General features: G+C 37.2%; 1 protein-coding gene across 4 annotated transcripts in view; it reads right to left on the reverse strand.

The window, feature by feature from the left end:
• Positions 1 to 5,312: 5,312 nt before the first annotated feature.
• The window catches only part of CFAP46 (cilia and flagella associated protein 46), a 29,532-nt gene continuing 7,878 nt past the window's right edge, over positions 5,313 to 26,966 (reverse strand). For 2 of the 4 annotated variants that reach the window (XM_074592787.1, XM_074592789.1), the window contains exons 8-25: positions 26,689 to 26,823; positions 25,560 to 25,739; positions 21,641 to 21,808; positions 20,419 to 20,516; positions 19,619 to 19,698; positions 19,055 to 19,206; positions 17,109 to 17,230; positions 16,624 to 16,706; positions 15,528 to 15,692; positions 15,306 to 15,382; positions 14,664 to 14,724; positions 14,542 to 14,577; positions 12,460 to 12,562; positions 11,216 to 11,328; positions 8,713 to 8,794; positions 7,888 to 8,024; positions 7,340 to 7,393; positions 5,313 to 6,539 (exon numbers count right to left, since the gene is read on the reverse strand). In XM_074592787.1, coding sequence (XP_074448888.1) covers positions 6,403 to 6,539; positions 7,340 to 7,393; positions 7,888 to 8,024; positions 8,713 to 8,794; positions 11,216 to 11,328; positions 12,460 to 12,562; positions 14,542 to 14,577; positions 14,664 to 14,724; positions 15,306 to 15,382; positions 15,528 to 15,692; positions 16,624 to 16,706; positions 17,109 to 17,230; positions 19,055 to 19,206; positions 19,619 to 19,698; positions 20,419 to 20,516; positions 21,641 to 21,808; positions 25,560 to 25,739; positions 26,689 to 26,823 — 1,983 coding nt within the window. In that variant the 3' untranslated portion in view covers positions 5,313 to 6,402. Of the gene's footprint in view, positions 6,540 to 6,792; positions 7,394 to 7,887; positions 8,025 to 8,712; positions 8,795 to 11,215; positions 11,329 to 12,459; positions 12,563 to 14,541; positions 14,578 to 14,663; positions 14,725 to 15,305; positions 15,383 to 15,527; positions 15,693 to 16,623; positions 16,707 to 17,108; positions 17,231 to 19,054; positions 19,207 to 19,618; positions 19,699 to 20,418; positions 20,517 to 21,640; positions 21,809 to 25,559; positions 25,740 to 26,688; positions 26,824 to 26,966 lie in introns of those variants that run through there. The other 2 variants (XM_074592788.1, XM_074592790.1) reach the window with 2 other exon arrangements.

A 26,966-nucleotide genomic window follows, 5' to 3' on the forward strand; every position in this document is an offset into this window, starting at 1 on the left:
TCTCCAACCTGTCCAGGTCTCTCTGGATGGCGGCACAGCCTTCCAGTGTGTCAGCCACCCCCCCCCCAGCTTTGTGTCATCAGCCAACTCGCTGAGGGTGCACTTTATCCCCTCATCCAGGTCATTGATGAATATATTGAAGAGGACTGGACCCAGCACTGACCCCTGGGGAACACCACTCGTCACTGACCTCCAACTGGACTCTGTGCCCCTAATCACCACCCTCTGAGCTCTGTCTTTCAACCAGTCTATCCACCTCACTGTCCATTCATCAAGCCCCCTCTTCCTAAGCTTCCCTATGAGGATGCTGTGGGAGACTGTGTCAAACGCCTTGCTGAAGTCAAGGTAGACCACATCTACCGCCCTCCCCTCATCTATCCATCCAGTCATGCCATCATAGAAGGCTATCAGATTAGTAGATGTACTACTCATGGTAGATGTACTACTGTAAATACAATGTTTAATATCTTTAAAATATGCATGTATATATTAATAGACATCAAGATTCAGATTTCAAGGAATAGTATAACTGATATATTATGTACCAGCAACATTGTTAACATATCATACTGCATTTTTGTAAAAATGGGATTAAGTGACCTAAAATTATTCCGCGTACCATAAGTCTTAGGCAACCCTCTGGAAAGCTGCTATTTATTAAATTTGTGTCCTCTCATACTTAAATGAAGACTTTTGTGACTACTGCTTTTGAAAATAACACCTACCAGGTTCATGAAAGACCACCCGTATTCTGCTCTCGCTGGCAGAGAAATGCTCTATCTACTCATTACCTGGGTAATGACTCAAGTCTTCTGCAGACTGGTAAATATTTCAGGGCACATAAACACGCCCTCAGCTTTAACTTGACCACATTCTTAAAATCCACACTAGTAACTGCCCATTATTGTATCTGCATAAAGACACATCAGTTGGAAGCATGAATTAATACCTGAGGGAGACGTTAAAAAGCTCTTCCTTCCGGCCTTACAGGTGCCGAGCTGCTCTTTCATCCACAGCATACAGAGGAGGGGATTTGTGTTCACAGGGGATGCTGGCTCCCCTCTGACATCCTATTCCCCGACAGCTTTCAGGTCAGAGCAGGTGCCACAGTAGGGGTCAGAAGGTTTAGCAGGTTGTAAAGTCATTCAATTAGTGTTCAAATTCAGAGGAATGGGCTTAAATAGTCATGGGGATATATCTTTACCACAATCTCAGATCTGCTCTACTACATCCCTTTGCAAAGTGGGGAGACACGTACCGAGAAGAGCAGCTCTCACAGCTTTGGGGAGAGTGACACGTGCGATGAGAGCATTTACACCAGGGACTAATGACAGAGCTTATCTTTTTTTGTTTTATCATTTTGCAGCAAACTTGCTGTGGTTCTTCCCTGCAGGCCATTTAGAACTACATGCTTTTTTTTTGGACAGCTACCTACTACTCAAATTATATTCTTGTCCTAGAATATTATCAGTAAATTCACCATGATTTTTTTTCTCCTCACATTTTTCAGATTACATAAATTTTAGCTGACCAGTTCTTTTCATGCTCAAATATATTATGAAATGTCATTTCTGTTATTAAAGCTAATTGATAATGTGATTTGTTATGTTGCTGAGACATAATTCAGAAAGTTATTTTAAAGCCGTTGATACATGGAATAGCACTAACTGTTTAATATTTCTTGTATGAATGGATACAGAGCAAGGGAACGATGTGGTGCCATGTAGATGAAATATTTTCAGAAGCTTTTATTCTTGTTGTTTGGGCTTGTGCCAATGTCTTTCTAGTAGAGAGCTCATATGTCCTAAGCTGAATCGACTGTAATTTATTCCTTGGTCATTAGTTAGTAGGATTTTTTCCTCCAAGTTGCTGAACAATATATAATATTTTAAGAATTAAGATCTCACAGTCAAATAAATGAAGAGTATTCTCTAGAATACTCCTCAAAAAAGTAGAAAAGTATTTTTTAATAAAAATATTTTTATTTATTTTTAATTTTTATTTAATAATTTCTCACTCATTATAATAAAAATAATTTCTCAGTCTTGTGACCTCCTCCTGCAGTACTGCGTCCAGCACAGGAAGGACACAGAGCTGTTGGAGCGGGGCCAGAGGAGGCCCCGGAGATGCTGGGAGGGCTGGAGCCCCTCTGCTGTGGGGACAGGCTGAGAGAGCTGGCGGGGTTCAGCCTGGAGAAGAGAAGGCTCCGGGGGGACCTTCCAGCCCCTTCCAGTCCCTAAAGGGGCTCCGGGAAAGCTGGGGAGGGACTCTGGAGCAGGGAGGGGAGCCATGGGACGAGGGGGAACGGTTTTAAATTGAAAGAGGAGAGATTTAGACTAGATATAAGAAGGAAATGTTTTATGCTGAGGGCAGTGAGCCCCTGGCCCAGGTTGCCCAGAGAAGCTGTGGCTGCCCCATCCCTGGAGGGGTTCACGGCCAGGTTGGACGGGGCTTGGAGCAACCTGGGCTGGTGGGAGGTGTCCCTGCCCAGGGCAGGGGGTGGCACTGGGTGGCCTTTAAGGTCCCTTCCAACCCAAACCATCTATGATGATATTAATACTAGGACTTGCCTTTTTGAATTTGCTATTTGTATGTACTTAATGAATGGTTTAAAATAATCACATCAGCATTCCATCATGACTATTTCCATTGCAGTTACTAAGGAGTACTCTTTCTATACAAAATCTTACATGAAATCAACTGTCTTAATTCCATTATTGTATCTACAGATGGAAATTTTGGTCCACTCATTTCATATTCATTGTGGCACCTTGTATGACTATGCTACTATTTAGTTCTCCAAATAATTTGAAGCCAAGGATCCTCTTGAGGGTCTCACATATTAGGCTGCTACAAGATAAACACAACCCTCTGCTCCTTCTGTGCTGCACACAGATCTTCTTTGCTTTCATTGCCACCATCTGTTAGCTCACTCTGTGGGGAGAAAGCTCGCTATTGTTAGTCCAGATAATTTGCAATAAGAGCACCTCATTATTTTATTTTTTTTGGGGGGGGGGGGTGTACCTTGACTTTAACAGAAATAACATTTACCCAGACCTTCGCACAGTCTGTTTGAAACCCGACATGGATTTCATTCCATGATCACAGAAGACAGCTGTTTTTTGTTTTTGCAATCGCTCTCTTCCCTAATTCTAGACTCCACGTTATAGTTCTCAGCTGATGGGCAAATGACTCATCAATAAATGGAAACATTTCTATTTGGTCTGGTGAATATGCCCTAAACTGTCTGTCATGTCCCATTTCTTGGAACAGAGTTGGCTGACCGTAAAATTCTCAAGTGAGAACTATGCTTGTGAGAAAATGCTTGTGTATGTGACAAAGATGTAAATTTAGGACTTAGATTCTTAAATGCTGAGACTTGTTAAGCATATTACAGTACACTTATCATTGACTGTAAGTGGGGCCTTTTTATGTTTCTTAATTAAAACTCATATTGTGCTCACAGGAGAGTCCTCCTGCCTAAATTTTCAACCACAATCTGAAGACTATCAGAAAATGTTAAGGTTTTAGTTACTCATTCAAATCAGGTTCTGAAACAGAAATTTTCTACAGTGTTCCTTCTCAACCTGTCTTTGCTCAGTTCCATTCCTATTCACTGTCTTTAACAGACAAGAATTCTGAACTCTAAAGCTGTATCAGCTGAGCTGCTGAATCCTTCCTCTGCGTAAGCAGGTTCTTCTCTTTTGTTAAATTGCCATTGTAAATTTAAAAAAAATATAAGAGATGGTAATTTGTCTATGCTCTTTTTCTTTTGAAATCATTCCAAGTTCTGCTATATATCTTTTCCTGAAGTGACTCTCTACTTTTGTACAATCATGTCACTGCACATTGCTAGAAACATATAATGGAAAAGAAGATATTATTTCCGGTACTAATTCCTGAAGGAATGAACTAGATGTCTTCTTATGTCACTGAATGTATATCCACTGTCACCTGAAGTACAGTTTATCATCTACTCATATAGTCCTACTACTGTTAATGGTTTTACTGACTGGTATTTAGCACAGAAATACAGAGAATACGCTCCTAATACCCCAGGGCAATTTGGTTACGACTACACTTCATGGCCCTAAGTCAATTATTTTTAATGCCTGAAACGCCAATCAAACATATTATGTAATTTTGCATGCCACCCACTTTTGCTAAACTTACCCAGCATACATTACCCATTTGTAGGTATTCTGCCACAGTTTCTCTGATCAGTATTTCCAATATCTGACTCTTACAGGTCTGAAGTTTCCTGGATAAGGCCATGACTCTTTATCAATGCTTTCTGATAAAGTAGTGCTGTCAGACTGTAAAGAAATTTTTGGTCATACTCATTCATCTTTCTGGCAGAGGTTGCGGCAATGTGGTTAGGGCTAAAGTATCAAATACAAATGGGAATATTTTTGGAGAAAAACACTTTGGTAGATTAAGTTATTGCCATCAGTTTCATAAAAAAAACCACAGTAGTAAATGATTTAATAAGCCCATTGTACCTGGATATCAATGGTTTTTCTAACCTTTGCTATCTTGCAGTTTTTATCCTGGATTATTCTCAAAGAACAATGCTGTCATTTCTGAAGCATCGGAACTTTTCTGGACTTTACTATTTGTGAAATTTCTTATTTCAAGAAGGTTGAAGTTAATACAAATTCATGAAAACTGTAATGTAGCAAGGCAGACAAGACTTCATGATTCCCATTGAATACACTTTTTTTCTAAAGCCTTTTACGTTACAGAAAAAGGGACAGCGCTAGAAAGATGGCATTCCAGGTAAAAAATGCCATTAACAGCAGGGAAATACAATTTCATTGCAATGAATGTGTTGGAGAATATGTGGAAACTAATCTAGGAAATAATTTAAAAAATTAACAATATAGCGGACCTTTGCTATACTGAACAACAAGTGTGCACATGTGCTAAAGTCAAGAGAAATTGCTTCTTCAAACTCAGAACTACTTGTGCTTCCCAAATACCATGCATGGGATTTTCAAAAAGCAGCTGTGTAACAGTGATGCAATGAAAAGGTACCTGGTAAGACCTAAAAATAGACAAACAAATAAATGTGAGAACTTGAGGAAAGGGACTCATCCCAGTATGTGGTGAAACATGGCAAGTTCAGAGACTTGAAAATATCTTACACTGAAGCCTTAATTTTCAGGCTGGATAGCTTACGTACAGTCTATGATCTCTTCTTTACTTAATTTGTATTGTTACTGAATGCCCAGATACATGCCATAGAAAATATATGTCCTATGTCTAAATAAAGAAGAAAATTACATATAAAGCAAATAAAAATCGTGCAGGTTATGAAACACAGTTTGACAGAGCAGCTGCAGTTCATATAACATCACCTAATTAAATTGTGAGAGCAAGGGGGAAGGAAGCACAAATTTATATTGTGTGCATAAAAAAAGTATTTTGCAGGTCATGTTTTTGTAATTATGGTCTATAATAGCGCTCCATCTCTTATCAGGTTCTAATTCACTGTAGCACAGCAGGTAGCCAAGAACCATATCTTTTCAGTGTCATTTTAATGCTCTGTCAGGAACACCAAAAAACTTATCATAGGAAACAGACATCACCATTTTACTGGGGGGAGGGAAAAAAAAGAGACTCTTTAAATGGTTTTAATTGCAATAACGATCAAATCTTTGTATTTTCCATAAGTGCTATATAATTTTACATTTATTTCTCCTGTTATCACTACAAATAAAGTGTTAAAGTATGTATTTTAAAAATGCATTGCTGAACAACAGAGCATGTTACAAAATCTAAACATATAATAATCTTATTTGGGATTTTGGAATAATTTAATATATCTTCATCTGTTATTCAGGAAAACTACAGGGAAATAAAGCAAGCAGAACTTATTAAACATTTTGTTTTCTAATTAAACTGCAGCTACCACTATATAAAAAGTTAAAAATCAATTTACTCAGAATAAGATGACTTGGTAAATTTTTCAGCTATTCTCCTGATAAATCTTCCATGTCAAAAATAAAATACATCAATGAAAAGTTTTTCCAAATGGAAGCATTGACAATGTTACATTCCAATTCCACTCGTGCATCAGTGCCCAAAAATACTAGCCTAGTTTCCTTTAAGAAGTGTTGGTAGTCACCAAATTCTTTTAAGGGATTCACTGAGTTCAGAAAAACTTAAGAGTACTAACTGAAATCTCTAAAATAAATGTTCTTTGATGTTTTCCTGACACTTACTCTAATATCAAACTGCTTACATCTGAGCCAGAAATCAGTCTATCAGCAAAACGCATTTTCTTAAGCTCACCTCTCCTTTGGCCAAACAGAAATAAGTATCTGCCACACCTTTAAATGCAAAATGTGCCCTACGCACAGTGCAGTGATACTGCTAGTGTGAGAAGTCTGACAGAAATTACATCATCATTATGTTGGGTAAACCATATAGCACACAATTAAAAAATGATGGATGAGTTGCAGGAAGATTTGAGGAAGTGTGAATGGTCTGTTCTTCTCCTTTGTCCCCAGGAGAGCTGTGAGAATCTGCTTCCACTATAAAAATATTTTAAATATATTATTATTTCTGAATATGACTGAACATAAGAATGCTTTAAGTGCAGTAATTTATCACATCTTCTCTTTGATTAGTATTTGTGGTTCTTTTACATTCTTTTTATAATATTAATAACTGCCACTAAATCCAAGAAGCATTTTCTGACAAAACAGAAAACTAGGCAACGTTTCTGATCTGAACTCTCTCTCTTCAATTCTATGACAGTGTAAATTATAATTAAAATTTATTTCATTTACCCTTATTTTAAGACGTAAGTCAGATACAATGAAAAATACCTATATAATTTTATAAAGAGTATATTAAAAGTTGTTTTACTCAAAAATCCTTCTCCGCTCTCCAACAAGAGGCCAGGTGGAATTTCGTGGATGTAGTGCGCCCCTTACAATGCAGACTGTTCAACTTACTGTTTTGCAGTCTATAATCCACACCATTTATATTGTTCATGTCACGCTCCAGATGTAACTTTTGACTCACACTGTTTCATTTTGTTACAGTTCAGCGGAGCGTAAATTTTAGCTTTTTGTGAGCTATGACAAAGTGTCCCTAAAATTTTACATACGTAAAATACAGCTACTCCAATTATAATATTGTATCAGTGGTCTTCCCACTCTCAATTCTTGTGTCACAAAAATTTGTCATAGCTCATCTGAAAGATTTCACTTACACCTGTGAACTACCCGTAGGTCTACCAGGTTCTAGTTAACATGCACTGCCAGTCTTCTCTACTAAGCTTTTTAATTCTTACTTTTAATAGAATCCCTTTCCCTGTGAATCTTACTCTTTTGAAGAATACGGACTGTCTGCCCAGTTGTTCTACCAATGTTCAACAAACCTGGAAAGAAATATTAGTTTCTGTGAGGTTTTAAGGAAAGTTTTGAAAAACAAGAAAATATCAACCATACAGCCTGAGGTCTTTATGTTTATATCTTAATGTAAAAGGATACCTTTACAGATTTAGTTTTGTATCTCTGAAGATGTGAGTTGTCTCCAGCTTTTTTCCCGCCCCATAGTTTATGTAACTACAGATTGACAAGTCCTAGGACACTGCTCCTCACCACAGAAATCCTATTCTTACCATATGACCATAAACACCACCCCCTCCCAAAAACTGATTTAAACAGGTTACTGTTCTGTTTGAAAGATCAACCTGTCAACAACACGGTGGCTCCTGCACGCAGTTTACCTCCCATGGAAACTCCAGGCAAATTTGGTGGGGAGCAAAGAAAGAAGAGAGATGGGAGACAAGTAGATATGCACTCTATGAGTGCATATATACAACTGTCTGAAACAATATACACGCAAACAAAGATGAATACAAATACTTACTCTCGGAGAAAATCTCTAGCCTTTCTGCATTCTCTTGCAAGGTAGTGTACCACTGGTTGGCTATTATAGAACGAACACCAGTAAGGCTTAGAAGCACTGCCGTCTCTGTTGGTCTCTCTATAGCAATACGTAGACAACTAAAGAAAAACAAAAGTATGAGATCAATAAACTAAAAAGGAACAGAATATATGAAAAAATATAACTTTTCTTTATATAAAACACTTTTTAATAAAAGGGGAAAGAGAATGCCAGACTGCATTTAGAGAAGAGGAAAGGAGAGGAGACATAATAGACATACAGTGAAAGTATATAACCCTTGCCACTTGTCCACTTAAAAGCAAGGAAAATACTGAGGTGCTTTTAAGGCTAAAGAAGCTCTGATTAATAATATTAAAGATTCTGAACAGGTTATTTAACATGCCATAATAATTTATTTAAATAAAAAACTGGCTGACTATTAAACTGCTCAGTGTATGAAACCTTAGATGGACTCTTAATGGTTTATCTGTAAAAGGGAATTTTTATGTATCTTATTAGAACATTTTGAGAATCTTGAACTCAGAATTGGGAAGTATGTAGATGTAGCAACATTTCTGTATCATATTTTCTTCATCATTGACTTGTAACAGAGCTTTCATCCTATTTAGCCCTACGTAAAGAATGAAGTTACAAGATAAAGAGCCTAACTTCTCCCTTAGGTGCAGATACGAGCCCTTCTACTTGCAGAAGTAAATGAGAATATTTACAACTCAGCATTTTAACTTTGCTTTGAAATAAAAATAATCTGCCTTATTGGGGACTTTATCAAAATAAACTTTATCCTACCTTTTGTGGATATCAGACTTTGTAATTCTTTGATGACTTTGCTTTGATCGCATCAGATCTAGAAGTATGATCAAATGGCATTCTGGAAAAAAGTGTTATAGCAATGGTATCTGCACTAATAATAATGCCCAACATAATAAATATAAGTAAATCAGGCCTTTCTTAGTTAATTGCTTTCTTGAACACAGTCTAAACAACTAATATAAAATTTATATATTTCAGCCAGAATTGTTAAGTATTAAGTAAAAGAACACTAATGAAGTCACCTTAACATTATTTGATGTAACTTTGATACACTTTTCCACAGTGTTTTGTAGGTTTTTTTTTTTCTTTCACCACCTTCGTATAACTAATAATGAAGTCCACATACCATCTTATTACAGGCTAATGACCTATCTACATGACTCCATTCTGTAGTTATAAACTCTTGTAAGATGGAGGTATGGAAATGTTATCTAATGCAGCTCCTCTCCACAAGTTAGGACCAAGTTGCATCTCAATCATCCCTTAAAGTCCTTCACTGAAATAACTTAGAACACACTTAGAATTAAAAAGCTTTCCCTACTGTTCAGTTTGCTGCAGCTTAAACCTGCTACTCTCAAACAAATGAGAACTAAATTACCTTTCTGCTTGGAAAGTCTTTGACTTACTCAAGAACTATTACCATGTATCCCCTCAATATGTCAGTCTTTCCTCCTAAAGTATGTTTTATAAGCACATATACACATGAATGCACATACATATTTATTAACAAAACTATGCACACAAATCTGTGGTATAGCCTTCTGTTCTCCACTCTTAATGTTCTCCACCAATAACTTATTCCATTTGTTCAATATTCTTCTCCAGGTGAGACCTTTGCAAAACTAAGTAGTGGGGAATTATTTCATATATCTTGCAAATGACAGCCCTGTATAGTTACCCCTATACAGAGCTTTATGTTTCCTTTTTCCCCCTAGCAAGATGACATTGTTTAATTTGTGATCCACCTCTTGACTCTACTCTGTAATTCTGCCCTTTAAGCAGTCATTCCTTAACTTATCAATGTTTATTTCTCTTTAAGCATAACACCTCCCTCTAGGCTTTTGTGAACTACCTCCTGCTAAACATTTCCGTAAAGCAAGGTTAATTTGCATTCTAATTCTGCATTTCAGGAGTTGCTGAACCACCTCATTCTCTTTCTCAGCCTGGTCTCATAACTAGATTCAGCTATGATATATTCTATTTCACCACATCGATGATCAACAACAATATTTAATAATAGTGTCTCCAGGTTAGAGCCCTAAGAAACCTCAGACACACTTCAGAGTTATTAATAAAAGTACTTTTAACATGAAGATTGGCTTTAGAATAGACTCAAACTCAGTCTGCAAGACAACAGTAATTTTATCAGCTAACAAGTACAAGTTGTGTAGGTGGTCAGAAAATAGAACAATCCTTTGAGGACTAAAATCAATACATTTGAAATTAATTTATTTTCCATTAAAGAAAATAAGATGCACTGGAGAATTAACCCTGGCATATTTTAAGGGCAGGACACAGGCTGAGGGTTAACAAGGTGCTCCGAAACTTTCCAAAAGTTGCCAGACCTGTAACTATCAGGTCTACAGACAACTGAAACCTCATATTCAAGAGTGACCAATGTGTACAGGAAGACATATTTTCTTGTTTTCCAATAATATTTACATATACATGTTTAAATCACTTTGAAAATCAACGCTTCCTGAAGAAGCTTCCTGTTGCTTTGCAGGGCTTCACAACCTGATGTGTACTCTCCTTCTTCATTTTACATCTCAACATGATACAGCAATGTAGGAATTTGGCTACCGTGACAAATTAAACACAACTCCAAAGTTGAGCTCCTTCCAGATGTGCGAGGGGAATATGAGGGGAAAGGAAGATTGGGAATGCAAAGGAAGATTGGGAATCCAAAATCTGCTAACACAGCAGAAAGACTAAAGAGTTGTGAAGAAGCAGCAAAAAAAAACCAAAATAAAAAAAAACAAACCAAAAACCCAAACCTTCTCAGAGTCTATAAATGCTCTGTAACATCAGAGTAATCATTCAGATCATTCAGCGTTAATGCAGTCTTGACAGACAATTCTGTTTTGCCTGAGTGGAGACTGAGGAATTTTGGAGAAGTGGTACTGCAGAGGTTGTTCTTAACAATAACAAATACCTTGCTACCAAATACTAAATTCCATAGAAAAGAACAGGAGTCACTGGGAAAACCATCGGATGATGACTCAGTTTTTGGAACATAAGAAATTCCAACATTTGGAAGTGGAGATGGACTAAACTTATTTGTGAGGAATAACAAGAAAGCTGTGAGAAAGAACAAAATCTACATATTGCAAAGGTTTTCTGATTAAAACCCTGAATCTTGAAAAAAGCCCTTAATTGCTAACATCAATACTGTGATAACGATACAGCATGAAATAAACACAACTGGGAACAAAAGGCAGTGTAATTAAAAAAATATTTTTCAGTTTTCTTATCTCACTTGGGATGTTCATAGCAGCCAGTCTGTTGAGTAAAATATGAGACATAAATCTCTCCATCCCGTAGAACAGAAACGCACTGCAGTTTGTCAGCAGCTGCTCCCATTCAGCTTGGCTGGAAGGAAGGAAGAGAGAAAGGAAGTTACTGAAAGAATATTTTTCAGAAATTATCCATAGGAAACACTTCAGTGTTATTTACTCCAGAAATATTTGTAAGAAAAGTCAGCATGCAAAGCAAGGAGACAAACAAGACTGCAGAATTCTACGGAAAGTGTAATAATTCACATGGACTGTTAATAATTATTATTTGAATACAGAGGTATACTTAGTGTAGTAACATCTCAAAGTAAAAGAGAGGCATAGTGTATTTTTTGATGAATACCAGCCTCCTAAAAACAAAAATAAATCATCGCTGTATGCACTGTACAGCTTTGAAATAACAGTATTTAACATTCAATGGGAGTATTCATGTATGCACCCATCGGGATATCAGGAAATTAGGTTTTGAAAAGAGATGTGAATAATCAGCCTAGCTGGCAGCAGAAACTATGCAATTTGATAACAGGTAACCATCTTTGTAATTGCTATGAAGAAACACTAGAGTAACTACACAGTGATTTTACCTAAATAGAGAAGATTTCAAAGGACTGATTAAACCAGCAGTTTTAAAGGAAGGTCCAGTGATGACTGAGGGTCATCACTGCTTGACCTCTCGAGATCCCTTTTATCCCTCTATTGCTATGATCTTAAAAGTACTTCTGTAAATACGAAGTGTGTTTATGAATAAACTCCATAAAATGTTATTAGTTTTACGATCAGATGTTTGAAATTGTAAACTGTGAGATGTATCTGCACTACTTTGCTTCTGAAATCTGTGCTCCAATCTTAGAGCTGCTTAGAGATGCTATTGTTTTTAATACTTGGATTTAAAAACAGTTATAAGCAAAGCCAGAAATGACACTTATGCTCACATATACTTAAAATATTCATCAAACACTGCACCAGTAGACTTTTTGTCAAAACTGCATTATCTACATATACAGCTAAATCACTTTGTGGCACTATATTTCAGATCCTTAAAATATTCTGTCTACAAATCAGTGTTTGAAACAAAGACAATTGTTAGCTATGCGTTTACCAGCTCAGCAAAACATGACCCTATTTTACGACTGAAGCCTCTAGGAATAGGCACAATTTTAAAAAGAAAACATGGATAAAACATGAAAGCAGGCAGAATATTACAAACCTTGGAACACGTATGTTGCCAACAACTCCTTCCCACTTTAGTGTAAATAGGTCATGGTATTTTTCCAGGATTTCCTTTATTTTTTGGGAAGGACTTACAGCTTCTGTAACAACAGAATTTCATCATTATGAGCTTAGCATGCTACAAAGGAGGTTGGGCAATCTTAATTTCAATATTTTTAAAATGAAAATATAATATTCAGGGGGTTTTAGGCCATCATTAGATCTTAAGTTTTTTGAAACCTAAGTCTGGCTTTTAAAACTGTAGCAACTGTGACATCCTCAGAGCAAAATTGTTTGTCATTCCCATCTGAAAGGTATATTTTATAACTGACAAAGATTATTCAGCAGACAGGGTAAAGACTTTAAAAGTATAAAGAAAAAGTTCTAGACACCCTGAGAAAAGTGTGAAGAGTTGAAAACAGCAGCACTGCTCATGCAGTTCTGTTCCAGAGGCCCAGCGAGGACTTCAGTAGATGGAGAAAATAACTGCGTTTCCAGAGCCCTGATTTCAGAAATCAAGACTCCACACTCTCTGCTCTCTGCAGACATTGCATATTTAATGATAATTAATTTCGTCTTTTTCTGAGTACATTTTCATACTACTGTAAATTAAAGATACACTCCAATACGCTCTAGAGCCAGATATTGAGCACATGGTGAGCAGCATTATATTTATTTCGATCTGCTGTGATTAAGAAACTGCAGACATATGGAGACAAACTCTGTTATGCTACTGAATGTTCAGTAGCTCCTTTTGCATTGAGTTTAGGTTTAATAACTATCTCAATTAAAGACCTCCATTAAATCAATTTTTGGCATTTGACACACATGTGAGTGTGTTAACAAATGTGAATCAGTTAAATTATTGCACACACTGGGAGAAAAAGTGAGGTAAAACAGTATTCTTAAAGTGTTTGTGTCAGACTGAATTAATGTGTCCAGAGGAGGGCACAAAGCTGATGAAGGGCTGGAAGGAATGTTCTGTGAGGAGCAGCTGAGGACTCGGTTTGTCTCCTTTGGAGAGAAGGAGGCCGAGGGGCCACCTCATGGCTCCCTCCAGCCTTCTCGGGAGGAACGTGGAGAGGGAGGTGCTGAGCTCCTCTTCTGGTACCCAGGGACAGGACGCCTGGGAATGGGTCAAAGCTGCGCCCGGGGAGGGTCAGAGTGGACACGAGGAAGCATTTCTTTACGGAGAGGGTGATCAGACCCTGGAACAGGCTTCTCAAAGAGGCGGTCGATGCCCCAAGCCTGTCAGGGTTTATAAGGCATTTGGACAATGACCTTAATAAGATGCTTTAACTTGGTCAGCCCTGAAGTGATCAGGCACTTGGACTAGATGATCACTCTAGGTCCTTACAACTGAAAATATTCTATTCTATTCCATTCCATTCCAGTAAATGCCCACTGCCTTGATAAATACATTCCAAAAGGAAATAACAACCCTCTCAAACATCCTTACAGTACTGTTTGTATCTGTCATAGTAACTTTCACCTTCCAAAGGACCGCAAACACTTTACGTGTTACATGTGCTTCGTTGCAGTCTTTAGCTTGAGAACTGCTGTTTAGGTGTGGCAAGTCTGACCGATCCTGTCCCAGCCCATTCCCACCCACTACCATTTGTTCCAAGCCCATTCATGGCTTTCAAGCAAAGTTCTTCTATAACAAAGAAGATCATACAAAGCATCATTCAGTTAACCTATATCCTTCCCTGCACTACTGATAATGTATCTTAATGGCATCTATTTGAAAAATCAAAAATGCTATAATAAATTCTTGAAAGTAAGCATGTGTTTTTAATTGGATTATATAGCAAGAAAGATTACTGAAGTAATTATTTTCTTGGTGACAGATCAATATTTAGTGATATGAAAGAAATAATACGACAATCTAATTTCTTTCCTGAAACAAGTTATATTGTTTCACTGATGCACCAGTTGACAGGTGATAAGAAATACTGTTCTGATGAAAAGCAAAGCTTTTTTTGTCAGCATCTTGATGTCATGACTTAATTTTCTGTTTATAAAAATTTCTAAATTCCATGGATAGCTTGTGGAGAAAATATTATTTAATATATATTACCTGCCTCTCTTCCTTCATTATAGGGGTCCACAATATCTGATAAACGGTTAAGTGTAAACAATGCAAAACAAAAAAAAGAAAGTTTAACAGATACTAATAGCTAATAGTTTCTGAAAGGATACATTTAAAATTATGAGTATCAACAGGCAAGCAATTAGAGGGTAAATCACGATTAACTGGTGCCTACAATTAAAAAGAATACATATTCTATTACATGCAGAAGTTGTAATCAAATATTAACAGTATTGCATTCTTTGTGTGAAACAACTAAAAAAAGATACCCTAGAGTTTTGAAGGTAGGCTTAAAAGCAGCATGATACTAAATAGTCAATGGAAATTAAAAGCATAAGCTATTCTACAATGCATATACATATATATACACGTGTGCGCACACAGATATAGATATATATGCATACATACCTATATATTTATAAAAATACGTGCATACACTACATAAAATACACTATATTGTTGGGGGAAGCATTTTAGTAACTTTAAGCAGCTCCCTTGGTGGGTTACTAAATATGTCACATTTACACAAAGAGTACAATTTTTCAAAGAAACAACAACTCTGTCATTATTGCAAAATCAACAACAGCAAAATTCTTATGGACTGATGGTATACTTATTTCACTTCAGAATTCTAGCATATATAATGAGCTTCTATGCAAGCCGCCGCAAGCCGCCTGTAGTTCTTTAACATTTTTTACACAAAAATAAGAGATACTCCTATTGAGTTTATTTTAAAAATGTGCAAAGTTTACCGTTTTGACATTCTTTTTCTGATGAGCTTTTAGTTTTGTTTCTTTAGATATTTCAACGCCTGTTTTAACTTCAGTCTCTGTGGAATTGAAAAGAACAGATTTATTTTTTTAAAACTGTGGACAGTTTTAGAAAATACAACTTTCTCGAAGGGTTACTTACATTTTTATGTTGTAAAAATTAGCATCAGTCTGCTAATGCAAAGAATGTTTATCTAATAGTACCTGATTTAGCCAGATATATTCGATTGTAGAGAATCTGGAGAGAAAAATCTCTGGATACAGAACTTATTCCTTCCTCTTTAAAGATACTCAGAGCTTCCAAAGGCAATTCCATAAGTAATGTATCTCCTAGTAATACCACACACAATCCTAAATCCAGAGGTGTACCTGAAGAAATGTGGCAGAATATGATTGAGATTTTATAGTTCTCAGTGTGTATATAAATAATTGAAGTTACATGTAAAAACCTAAATTTCCTCTGTTGTATGACACCTGAACTCTATTTTACTGTGGATTAAGTGCATTATACAAAAGTCACTCCTAAGATGTTGTCAAACTTCTATGCATATGCACTTGTGAACACTGATTCTTCAGAAAGAAAAACATCCCTGTATTAATAACCAACCATGTCAGATTGAAGTCCAGATGTAAGCAGTGTATTTAAGAAAATCATATTTGAAAATGCAAAATTGCCTTAGCAATGTTTGGCTAAACGGTACAGAGTTGTAAAGGAGCTCTTATCCAGTACTAACTGTGTCTTTCTGTAGGAAACTTTTTGTTCCTGTTATTTAGAAAAAAAGCACTGACTGTCATTATGACAACATTTTCCTGTTCTACAGAGAAGCAACAAATCTGTGGAAGACAAGTTATTCAGTCTTTGCAGAACGATGGAAGCAGCCAGCTACCAGATTGCAGAAAGAACCTCTTGCAGGTAAAAGCAAATGCAAATGTGTATCTTCTCTAGTAACTTTTAATTGAGAAACTTCACTGCTCCCCACCGTAAAGCAAAAAACTCATCCCCAAAGCAAGCCATGGACTTGGCTGCCTCTTCCCTTGGAACATGTTTAGGGACATATTCCAGCATTAGGCTTGCATTAAAGCACACAACCTGTGAGTCCATAAAATAAAAAGCAGGAAAAGACAAAACAAAAAGAGATCAACAGACTTAAGAAAGTTCGTTCCTTTGGCCTTTCTCCTGAAAAGACTGTTTGTAACAAAGCCATTTTATTTAGCCGTCTAAAGTATCGTTTGGAAGACTGTAAGTACATGCAGAAGGACAGCTCCATCCAGCGTATAAATAACTCAAGAGAGCACATACCATGCATTGTAGTGTGTTTAGTCTCCTTATCTTTCACTTTTGTTTTTCCTGATTCAGGTGCTGAAACTGATGTCCTCTGTTCTCTGGGAAGACGAATTACAGTGAAAACATTACCAGCGCTAATACTTATGTAAGTAAAAGTTTTCACAGGAAACACGAAGACAAAACTGCTTCAATCTCAATGAAATTTTACACAAAAGATGTACTCCCTTTGCAGTTGCTGTCCTTCGGAAATCCCATCCTTAACTAGTTAAATTATAATATTTCATCCTGAACTCAATATTGTATACCTCAAGCTTGAGAACAGTGCTGTCACATGGTTCAATCCTCTTAGTCTTGCATATCCTGCATATACGGTCTTTCAAGATGTAAAAAGTTCATTCATTGGGGTCTATTCTTGGTAAAACCATTCCTGTATTTGTAGTAGGACCTGAGTCACTATTCTAGTTTCACAAATGATGATGAAACAATTCTAAATGTCTTACCCAATATCAGAAAAATCAATCTGTGACAGGACTGGTTTCAGATATTCTTCCATCATTTCTAATATCTCAGTGAAATCTGATGTCAAATCATGTCCATTATCGTCTTTTTTATCTGTTGGAGTCTATCACACACATTGCAAGAGAAAACAGAATACTTATAAAATGCTATTTAACAAGCATGGAGGGTGTATTATGTTAAATCAGAGGTTAAATCAAATCATTTGAAACATCATAAAATGGAAAATATAGACAGTCAGTTTCAAAACTACTTTACTTCACAACATCGCTCCTCTCAGCTTTTTGCAAAATATTCTAACATAGGAATCAGTACAACATGCCAATATTTATTATTTAAGCCATTAATATACTTCTGCAACTTCAATGGGGAATGGCAGGGAAGTCCAGTAGAAAGAAAAGATAACAGGAAGAAACTGTGAAAGGACAATTTGAGAAGTAAACAGAAATTGAAAGATAAATGCAGAAGCAGCAAATGAAAGTGTATGAGGGATCAGTGGAGCCAATTTAGGAAAAAAACAAACAGAATGAAGAAAATAGATAAGGAGAGAACGGAATTACGTAGGAGAAGCTGACACTAAGAACTGAAGCTTCTAAAAGGCAAACAGATGGACACAAAAACACTAACTGGAAAAACGAGCTCAACTAAATGGCGAAGAATGTTGGTGTTAATGAATGGACTTCTCACCCAAAGCTCTGTTCGTGTGGCTCTGTGCAGGTTGCACACGTAATTATTGAAAATTGAATGTGCAGGCATTTTAAAAACCTAAGCCACTTTTTTTTTTGTCAGTTCTACCTGACATTATCTTATCACCTTTTTCTTTACTTATGCAATTACAGCAATCTTTACATAACTTGCCATTACAATAAAGGCTGGCCATGGACAAGATAAAAAGTGATCAACACTTCAACGATCTGCAATAATCGGTATTTCATCTGAAAGAAGCTAACATGATGAATAAAACAGAATTATAATTCAAGAAACAGAGTTGTCAAAATGGTGTGATTAAATTAATGAAAACTTGAACAGAAAATTCAGTATGATCCATATTTTTTACCTTTAACAATGAAAATAAGTCTATACCAGCTTTTCCTAATATGCTATATTTAACAGTGAATTTTGATTGACATTGAAAAACCTAAATTTTATCTAACTGAGCTAAAATTGAAGTAAATTAGAATGCTAGGATGTAGACTTGCACATTTCATGTGTAGAAAACTTTCTGTCACCTTGCAGCTTAAAAGCTTGTGTGAAAGTTGCAGGCTTTTCCAGTGCATCTTTATGCTACACAACTTGTGTTCACCGACCATGGAAAACAATGTCCTTATAGAACTGAGCCTTCTTGCAGTAACAAAAAACTTTTATCATTTACCATTTAAGAGTGTTCAATTGGAACTGGAATTACAATTGAAGCAAAACTTTGTGACCAACGAACTTGGATCAACTGCGTCCAGATCAACAGCTGAAGTGCAAAAGATACCGTGTGCCCTAGAAAGAAACTTTTTTGTGTTGAAAATCAGTAATAAATCTCTGGGTAAGATAGTTTTATTTTTATTAAAGGGTTGAGATCTGTGATCTCATTTTTTCTGTTGGGACAGCTGAGGCCTTCATGTGATATGAAAGCCAACGTCCATTTGCAAATGCAAATCTTAGAGGTACAGCACATTTTCAAGTAAATTGATCTCGATTGCATCAATTTTCAATTCTAATAAACTACTGGGTATTTCAAAACTGCTGAATGACACTGAAAACAGCAACAGAACAATACAGCATGATTAAATTTTCAAGCAGAGTACACAGCATTTAATAACTGTGAAGACTAGGGATGTTTCACTTGGATAAACTGAAAATTCTGCATAAAGAGTGTTTATGATAGCTTTTTAGTACGTGTTTTTCACTCTTTTAAATATAAGGTAATCAAATATATTACCACATCTGTTTTGGAGACACACTCTTGCAAGTTTTGAATGACAGTCTGTTTAAGTTGACTCTTCATCTTTTGCTGCTTGTAAACACGCACTTTTTCCAACAATACACAAAATGTATCAGGATTCACAGGAAATCGAGAAATTTTAGCTTGCACTATTTAAAGGAGAATAACAGCATCTTAAGACTACTCTTTTTGAGACATCATACTTATACTTGATGAAATGATTGCACAGAGACCATCAGTTTCTAAAGCCATGGTATTCTTTGAAAATTAAATAACTGTTTATATATATATATATATTTATCACAAAATACATACAGAAATGTACAATGAAAGAATCTCTACAATTAATTATCTATAACAACTTTAGCCCTCAAATACAAACAACAATTCTGTAAATGGTGACTACATGTATTTATGTATTTACTTTCCTCTGGTATTAACGAGAGTTACATTATTTTAAACATTATTTTAAAATTTTACTTACTGTAACAGTGAAAGTTATGAGTCTTCTCATAACATCAGTGCAATTATTTTTATCTCTTAAATGTAAGAGGCACTTACCCGTCGGCTGAGCGGGTTTTCCTTTTTGCTGTGCAGTACCTGCTTTTGGCTTCTCAATCAATGAACTGTACAAATTTGATCTATGGAAAGAAGAAAACTGCTGAGTAGATTATTTGACCGAGTAAATTATTTGACTGTTCAGCCTTGTTTAAATGAAGCAAATTTATTAACTGAGTAATTATTACCCTCCAATTTAATATGCTCACAAATACTCTGAAGATGCAATATTTACCCCCACCTTGAGATGCAAAAACCTGCAAAATCTAACTGGAACAAACTGGGAGCTGTAAGGAAAATTCTTTCATTGCTATATATCCAGTAAAGTGGATTTTTATTTGTTCCATGACACTTGTTTAAGGCTTTTCACAATTGGTAAAGGTATGCATACTCAGCTGCTATAGCTCAAGTTATAAGTATTCGCTAATTAGGCTGCAGTAATGAGATTATTTGTGGCTTTATTAAACAAACTATGCGAACTCCTAACATTTTCAAGAGCAGAAGCAGTAAGAGCTGGAGACCACTAACAGAATTTAGGAGGATACCAAGAATGGCCTGAAACCTTTCAAGTGACGTTTGGAGATTAAAGAGATAACAGGGGAAATCAAACGTACAGAAAAACATACAGCTTTGAGCTACAGGCTGTTTATTTATATATTAATTTTTTCACTATCCTAAAAATCAAGAGCAGTAAAATTAGAAGTATAAGGGAATAAACAACCAAAACAGTGATTGTTTACAAGTAAAAAAACATTACATTTGTTACAAACAGAATGCTAAACCAAAGTGATGAAATTTTATACCTGTCTTTCGAATGCTGGAGAATAACTATGTAGAAATTAGAAGGCAATTCATCCATTATATTAAAATGTTCAACAGGAATACAGAGATTTCTCCATGCCTGTAAAATAATTCAAAAGTAGTTTGCCACAATTCATAAATCCTTAAACCGTGCCAGCTACAGCTGATCCTTTGTATCTAACTTGCTAGCAGTTTTTCATTTAATTCATTTCTAACCTAGGGTCTTCCAATCTTAGTTCTGATAGCCACTTTTAGATCTCAGACATTTGCAGAATACACAGTTTTCAGCCAGCTTAGACCGAAATGACAGAGCATTTGCCTCCCAGAAAAGTTTATCCATTATTTGCTCCAGAACAACAAATTACATGAATTACATTTTATTGGTTGGTTTCTTTAAATATCCAGTTTGCAACACCACAGTTTAGTTGATGCCCAGACTGATGGATAGGCTGTTTGCTAAAAAAAGAAAAAAAAAATTTAAAAAAGCAGGCTCTTTTCATAGGGAAACGCTTGCATGGGAACCTGAGTGTCTCAAACAGGATGACTGGATGCTCTCCAGACAGCGACAGGAGTCTGTTGCTTCGTTACAACAGCACCTTCAGCTAGATTGGGTGAGACTCACATGGAATTAATGATTTAAGTGTGCAGATAGTACAACTCTGACATCCAGCTATAGCAAATTGTAACTATAAGACAAACTGGAATTGCATCCTTAAAATCTCACTCATCACTTAAATTATGCAGCTCATGCCACACAGATAGCCTAGCATAAACAAAACCACAGGACTGTACATACCATACTCATAAAGATGTATTTTGATTCATGACCAAGTCAACCCATGACTCAAATAAGGAGGAGGAGGTGGCGGCTTAATATTAACATTTTAAACTTTTTTTTTTAATACAAGCCTTTCTGGGCAGGATAGTAACTGAATTAGCAGAATGTTTTGCCCAGTAAAAGACATGACTACTTATGGTTTTGGTGCCTTAACATGCATAAGAAAATAAGAAAAAAAAAAAAAAGAAAAAAGGTTTAATTGAGTTTAAAGAAAACAGATGAAATATTATTTAATTCCAGGAGCAACTGAAATGATAGATATCTGTGTATGTGTGTGTATATATGTATGTATATGTATATATATGTATGTATATATATGTCTCTCTCTGTGTATTTATATAACATGCATATAAACTCCTAGTAAGCAGCACGTCTCAGAAAGTTACCATTGAAGTAGCAATCAGTTGCTGTTCCACATTTTTTAGAAGATCACTTGTGTTTCTATTTTGTTTCAGATGATTCTGAAGATGCAGTAATGCTGCCAGCTGAGAGCTGCTGGTGTTAGATGTAGCTGTTAGAAGGATACGCTCCATCATCATAGACGCTGAACAGCTCTGTAAAATTTGTTATATCTATTTATTTTCCCTCCGCAAAATAATATAAATACATATATACCCTGTGTTTGTTATAACATACATATATGTTAAAGTCTCTTGCTTGAAAGGTGAGATGGATTAGCAAAAGCCTGTCTGCTGTTTGCGCTTACAACCTAATGTAAAGAGTCTGGCAATAACTTATGAAGATTTCTTAAATATGAACAGCTAGAATTGACTTCTTTGTCTACATTTATTATCTATGTTCCTGCATTTTGTCATCTAAGGTCTACATGGAAAGGTAAATGCCTGAGTTCTGAACTTGGCCTTTCAAGCAAGCTGAGTGTTTTTGTGTTTCTGTGCCTTTTACTGTATTGCCATCACATCACACGTTTTACCAGACTTCCTACAAAGAGCAATATAAAGGGTAAGGCTTTATATCCTTTTCTTTCAGTAAACGTACCAATCCTGTCCTTTGAACCGATGCTTGCTAAGAGCTAAAGTATCTTTTTTTTCTTTTAATGCAACTGTCACATTAAAAAAAACGCAATTCACTTTAACATAATCAAAAATTCTAAAGGGAGGCTTAATATTGACATGGAGTGACATTTTAAACTTTTTTTTTTCTGCGCAGGATAGTAACTGAATTAGCAGAATTTTTTGCCCAGTAAAAGACATGACTACTCATGGGTTTGGTGCTTTGGTACGCATTCTAGTTAGCTTGTTCACTAACAAGTATGAAGGCAAACCATAAATAATATGGTGTGATGCATGAGTAGAGGAATAAAGTACTGAGCTATGAAACCCAGTATTAGCTGCTTTCTGATTTATCAGAAGACCTCTTTAGTCCATTCTATCCGTGGGTGGAGGTATTTTCAAACCTAAGTGTTGACACAGGGGCAGGTGCTTACTGTCTGTCATAATTTCCTGCGGTTGCCTTGATGTGGCAGGAAGGAAATTAGTATAAGGTGCGTTTCTGTATTTCCACAATGAATCACAGAATCACAGAATCTTAGTGGTTGGAAGGGACCTTTGAGATCATCGAGTCCAACCACATAAAAAAAAAACAACAACAAAACAAACAAAACACACACAAAAAAAAAAAGCACCCACCAACTAAACTCCACACCCACAACCCCACACACAACACCCCACCACAAACCAATAATCTTGGGCACTAGAGCATGCCCTGAAGAGCCTTGTCTACATGTTTCTTAAATACCTCCAGGGATGGTGACTCCACCACCTCCCTGGGCAGGTTGTTCCAGTGCCTGACCACTCTTTCAGCAAAGTAATTCTTCCTAATATCTAATCTAAATCTCCCTTGCCACAGCTTCATACCATTTCCTCTGGTCCTGTCATTGTTCCCTTGGGAGAAGAGGCCAACCCCTGCCTCTCTACAGTTTCCTTTCAGGTAGTTGTAGAGGGCAATGAGGTCTCCCCTCAGCCTCCTCTTCTCCAAACTAAACATGCCCAGCTCCCTCAGCCTCTCCTCAGATGCCCTGGTCTCCAGACCCCTCACCAGCCTGGTCGCTCTCCTCTGGACACGCTCCAGCACCTCAATGTCCCTCTTGTAGAGAGGGGCCCAGAACTGAACACAGCACTCGAGGTGAGGCCTCACCAGTGCCCAGTACAGAGGCACGATGACTTCCCTGCTCCTGCTGGCCATGCTATTCCTGATACGAGCCAGGATGCTATTGGCCTTCTTGGCCACCTGGGCACACTGCTGGCTCATGTTAAGCCGTCTGTCCACTAACACTCCCAGGTCCTTTTCTGCCGGGCAGCTTTCCAGCCACTCAGCCCCAAGCCTGTAGCGTTGCTTGGGGTTGTTGTGACCAAAATGCAGGGCCCGGCACTTGGCCTTATTAAACCTCATCCCATTGGCCTTGGCCCATTGATCCAACCTGTCTAGATCCCTCTATAAAGCCTTCCGACCCTCAAGCAGATCAACACTCCCACCTAGTTTGGTGTCATCCACAAACTTACTGAGGGTGCATTCAATCCCCTCGTCTAGATCATCAATAAAGATATTGAACAAGACTGGCCCCAAAACTGAGCCCTGAGGGACACCACTGATGACCTGACGCCAACCAGATTTTGCTCCATTAATCACAACTCGCTGGGCACGGCCATCCAGCCAGTTTTTTGTCCAGCGGAGGGTACACTTGTCTATGCCATGATTCTCCAGTTTCTCCAGGAGAATGCCGTGGGGGACGGTGTCGGTCAGGTACCGAGGTCAGGCTGACAGGCCTGTAGTTTCTGGGATCCTCCTTCCAGCCCTTCTTGTAGATGGGCGTCACATTGGCCACCCTCCAGTCATCCGGCACCTCTCCTGTTGACCAGGATTGTTGATAGATAATGGAGAGAGGCTTGGTGAGCTCTCCTGCCAGCTCCCTGAGAACCTTTGGGTGAATCCCATCCGGCCCCATAGACTTATGTGTGTCCAGGTGCATAAGTAAATCATTAACTACTTCCTCCTGGATTACAGGGGAGTTGTTCTGTTCTCCATTCTTATCTTCCAGACCAAGAAGCTGAACACCCTGGGGGTAGCTGGTCTGACTATTAAAGACAGAGGCAAAGAAGGCATTAAGTATCTCAGCCTTCTCCTCATCCTTGGTTGCAAGGTTTCCCCCCGCATCCAGTAAGGGATGGACATTCTCTGTCACTCTCTTTTTGTTGATGTATTTATAGAAACTTTTTTTGTTGTCCCTTATATTAATTGCCAGGTTGAGTTCCAGCTGGGCTTTTGCCTTCCTGTTTTTTTCTCTGTATGACCTAACATGATCTCTGTACTCCTCCTGAGTTGCCTGTCCCCTCTTCCAAAGGTGGTAAACCTTCCTTTTTTCCTTAAGTCCCATCAAGAGCTCTTTGTTCATCCAGGCCGGCCATTTTCCCCGCCCTTTAATTGTGTGCCTCATGGGGACAGCCTGCTCCTGGGCCTTTAGGATTTCCCTCTTCAAGAGCGTCCAGCCTTCCTGGGCTCCTTTGTCTCTCAGGACTACCTCCCATGGGACTCTCCCAACCAGGGTTCTGAACAGGCTAAAGTCTGCCCACCAGAAGTCCAAGATGGAGGTTTTGTTAACCCCCTTCCTTACCTTACTATGAATGGAAAACTTAACCATTTCATGGTCACTAAGCCCAAGACGTCCTCCGACCTCCATGTCCCCCACTAGCCCTTCTTTGTTTGTGAATGAAGATGACGCTGTAGGAAGTGTGTATTATCTGTTCCTGATGTAGGGAATATAAGCCTTACAGCCTTTCCTCATCTTCTCTGTGATGAAGGCACACACTCACATGAATGACTCTTACACCTTTGAGCCATCTATGGGGCCACGCTGTGTAGGTGTTGATTTGACAAACTGCACGTAAAACTTTCCTATCTATCTACTTCAAAATAATGAATGAACAAATCCAGAGAAACATTTTTAAAATTATTTGTTAGGGAAGGATGAAACGGTATTTTGTGGTAATGTCTTACTTTAGCTAATCACATTATACTAATGTATTCATATTAAAATCTTTTCATGTATGCAATCACCAACGAAAACATCAAGTCAAACACAACAGATACTAGAATTATTAAAAGCCACTGATCAATTGAACTCAGCAAACATATATTCGACTACCTGTATTACTCGCTAGTTCTTACATGTATCCATACATTGTGTTCTGTATGACCAATTTTCAGGCTATAGGAATAGACATTTTTGCTTATGTAACTTAGACCACCCTTTTTATACTGGAAAGAAGCACAATCCATTAGCTGCATTACCTGATGAAGTGCCAAAAAGTGGCTAGTTGAAACTGGATCAAATTGTTGAAAGCATTCAACCATTTCAAAACTAGCAGAAGCCAGAACATCGGTAATATTATGACTGAATGCAATACCCATACACTGTAGCAAAGCTTCACTGGATTGAGAAAGATATTTCCGAGCCAACCTATGTTCCTTCTAGATGATAAAAATAAAAAGGTTTATATTTAAAAATGTATTATTATTATTAAATATTTATTATACGTATATAGATATTAATGTGTTAGAAAGGATAAGTATTACTTTTTCATAACTAATTTTAATGCTTTTTCTCCTAAGGCATTTACTTAATGTATGATCAAAATATGCAAATACAGATTAATTGTTTAGCAGACACCAACATCTGTTATAGAACATTAAACAATAAATGTTTTAATAAGATCCTTTCTTTAATATAAAATGTGTACTTAGCAGAATAGTATTTAAATTCCAGGCAGTATGAGCCATTCAGAACACAGGAACTTTCTGTTAGTTCTCAGTACAGTTGTTTCCATTGACAGTTAAGTATATTTAATATAAATAAACCACAAATCTCTTATCTCACATATTTATTGATTATAGTAGCAACACAAACTGTACATTCCCAATTCCTAATGTGCTTTGAACTGCAGTAGTTAACAGAGATCACCTCACCACACAATACAACTTGAATTTTGTAAGAATTTTACAAATGTTTTGTGGTAGTTATTTCTTTTTTTGTTCCTAGTCTGCAAAATGCCATGCTCCCTTAGAAGTGCATGTCTGTGAAGCACAGAGCAAGCTGCCTGTTCACCTTGCCCTGGCTGCTGCATGCTCCATCAGTGGGAAGCCACCAAAGGAGAAATTATTTCCTTCTGGGAGCAACTGGGAAAGCTCAGCCAGGGGCTCCCACAGCACGTACTGAGGGGCAGGACAGACACACACAGCAGAGGAGTGATGGAAAGCTGTTTTTTGGGTAGTGTTTTGGAGATTTTTTTCTTTTGTAAGATCAAATTTATGTTACAAACATTTCCATTATTAGTTCAAACAGAATTGAAAAGGTAAGGTGACTATTATTCCATAAAAAGAAAGCACTCAAATTCAAATGCAAGCACATATGCCCATATACCTTTAATTCCTGTATTTTTCTCCTATGCTTATCGTATTGACATTTATTAGTCGGGAAACTGCTGTCTGTCACTTCCTGTTCACTGCATTCTGCTGAAGTCAGGAAAGATTTTGCGATGTCTGATTTAGCTTCTTCCTACTCATCACAGTATAAAAAAAGACAAATTAATCATTTCATTAAGTATGGCTTGCTTCATTTCTTTTGTGAAAAGTCCAGGTGAAAATGGAACTCAAAAGAAACGTTAAGATGAGAGATTTAGCAATATTATCAGGCATAGA

This window comes from Larus michahellis, chromosome 6 (assembly GCF_964199755.1).
Source record: "Larus michahellis chromosome 6, bLarMic1.1, whole genome shotgun sequence".
In the NCBI taxonomy this organism is placed as follows: Eukaryota; Metazoa; Chordata; class Aves; order Charadriiformes; family Laridae; genus Larus; species Larus michahellis.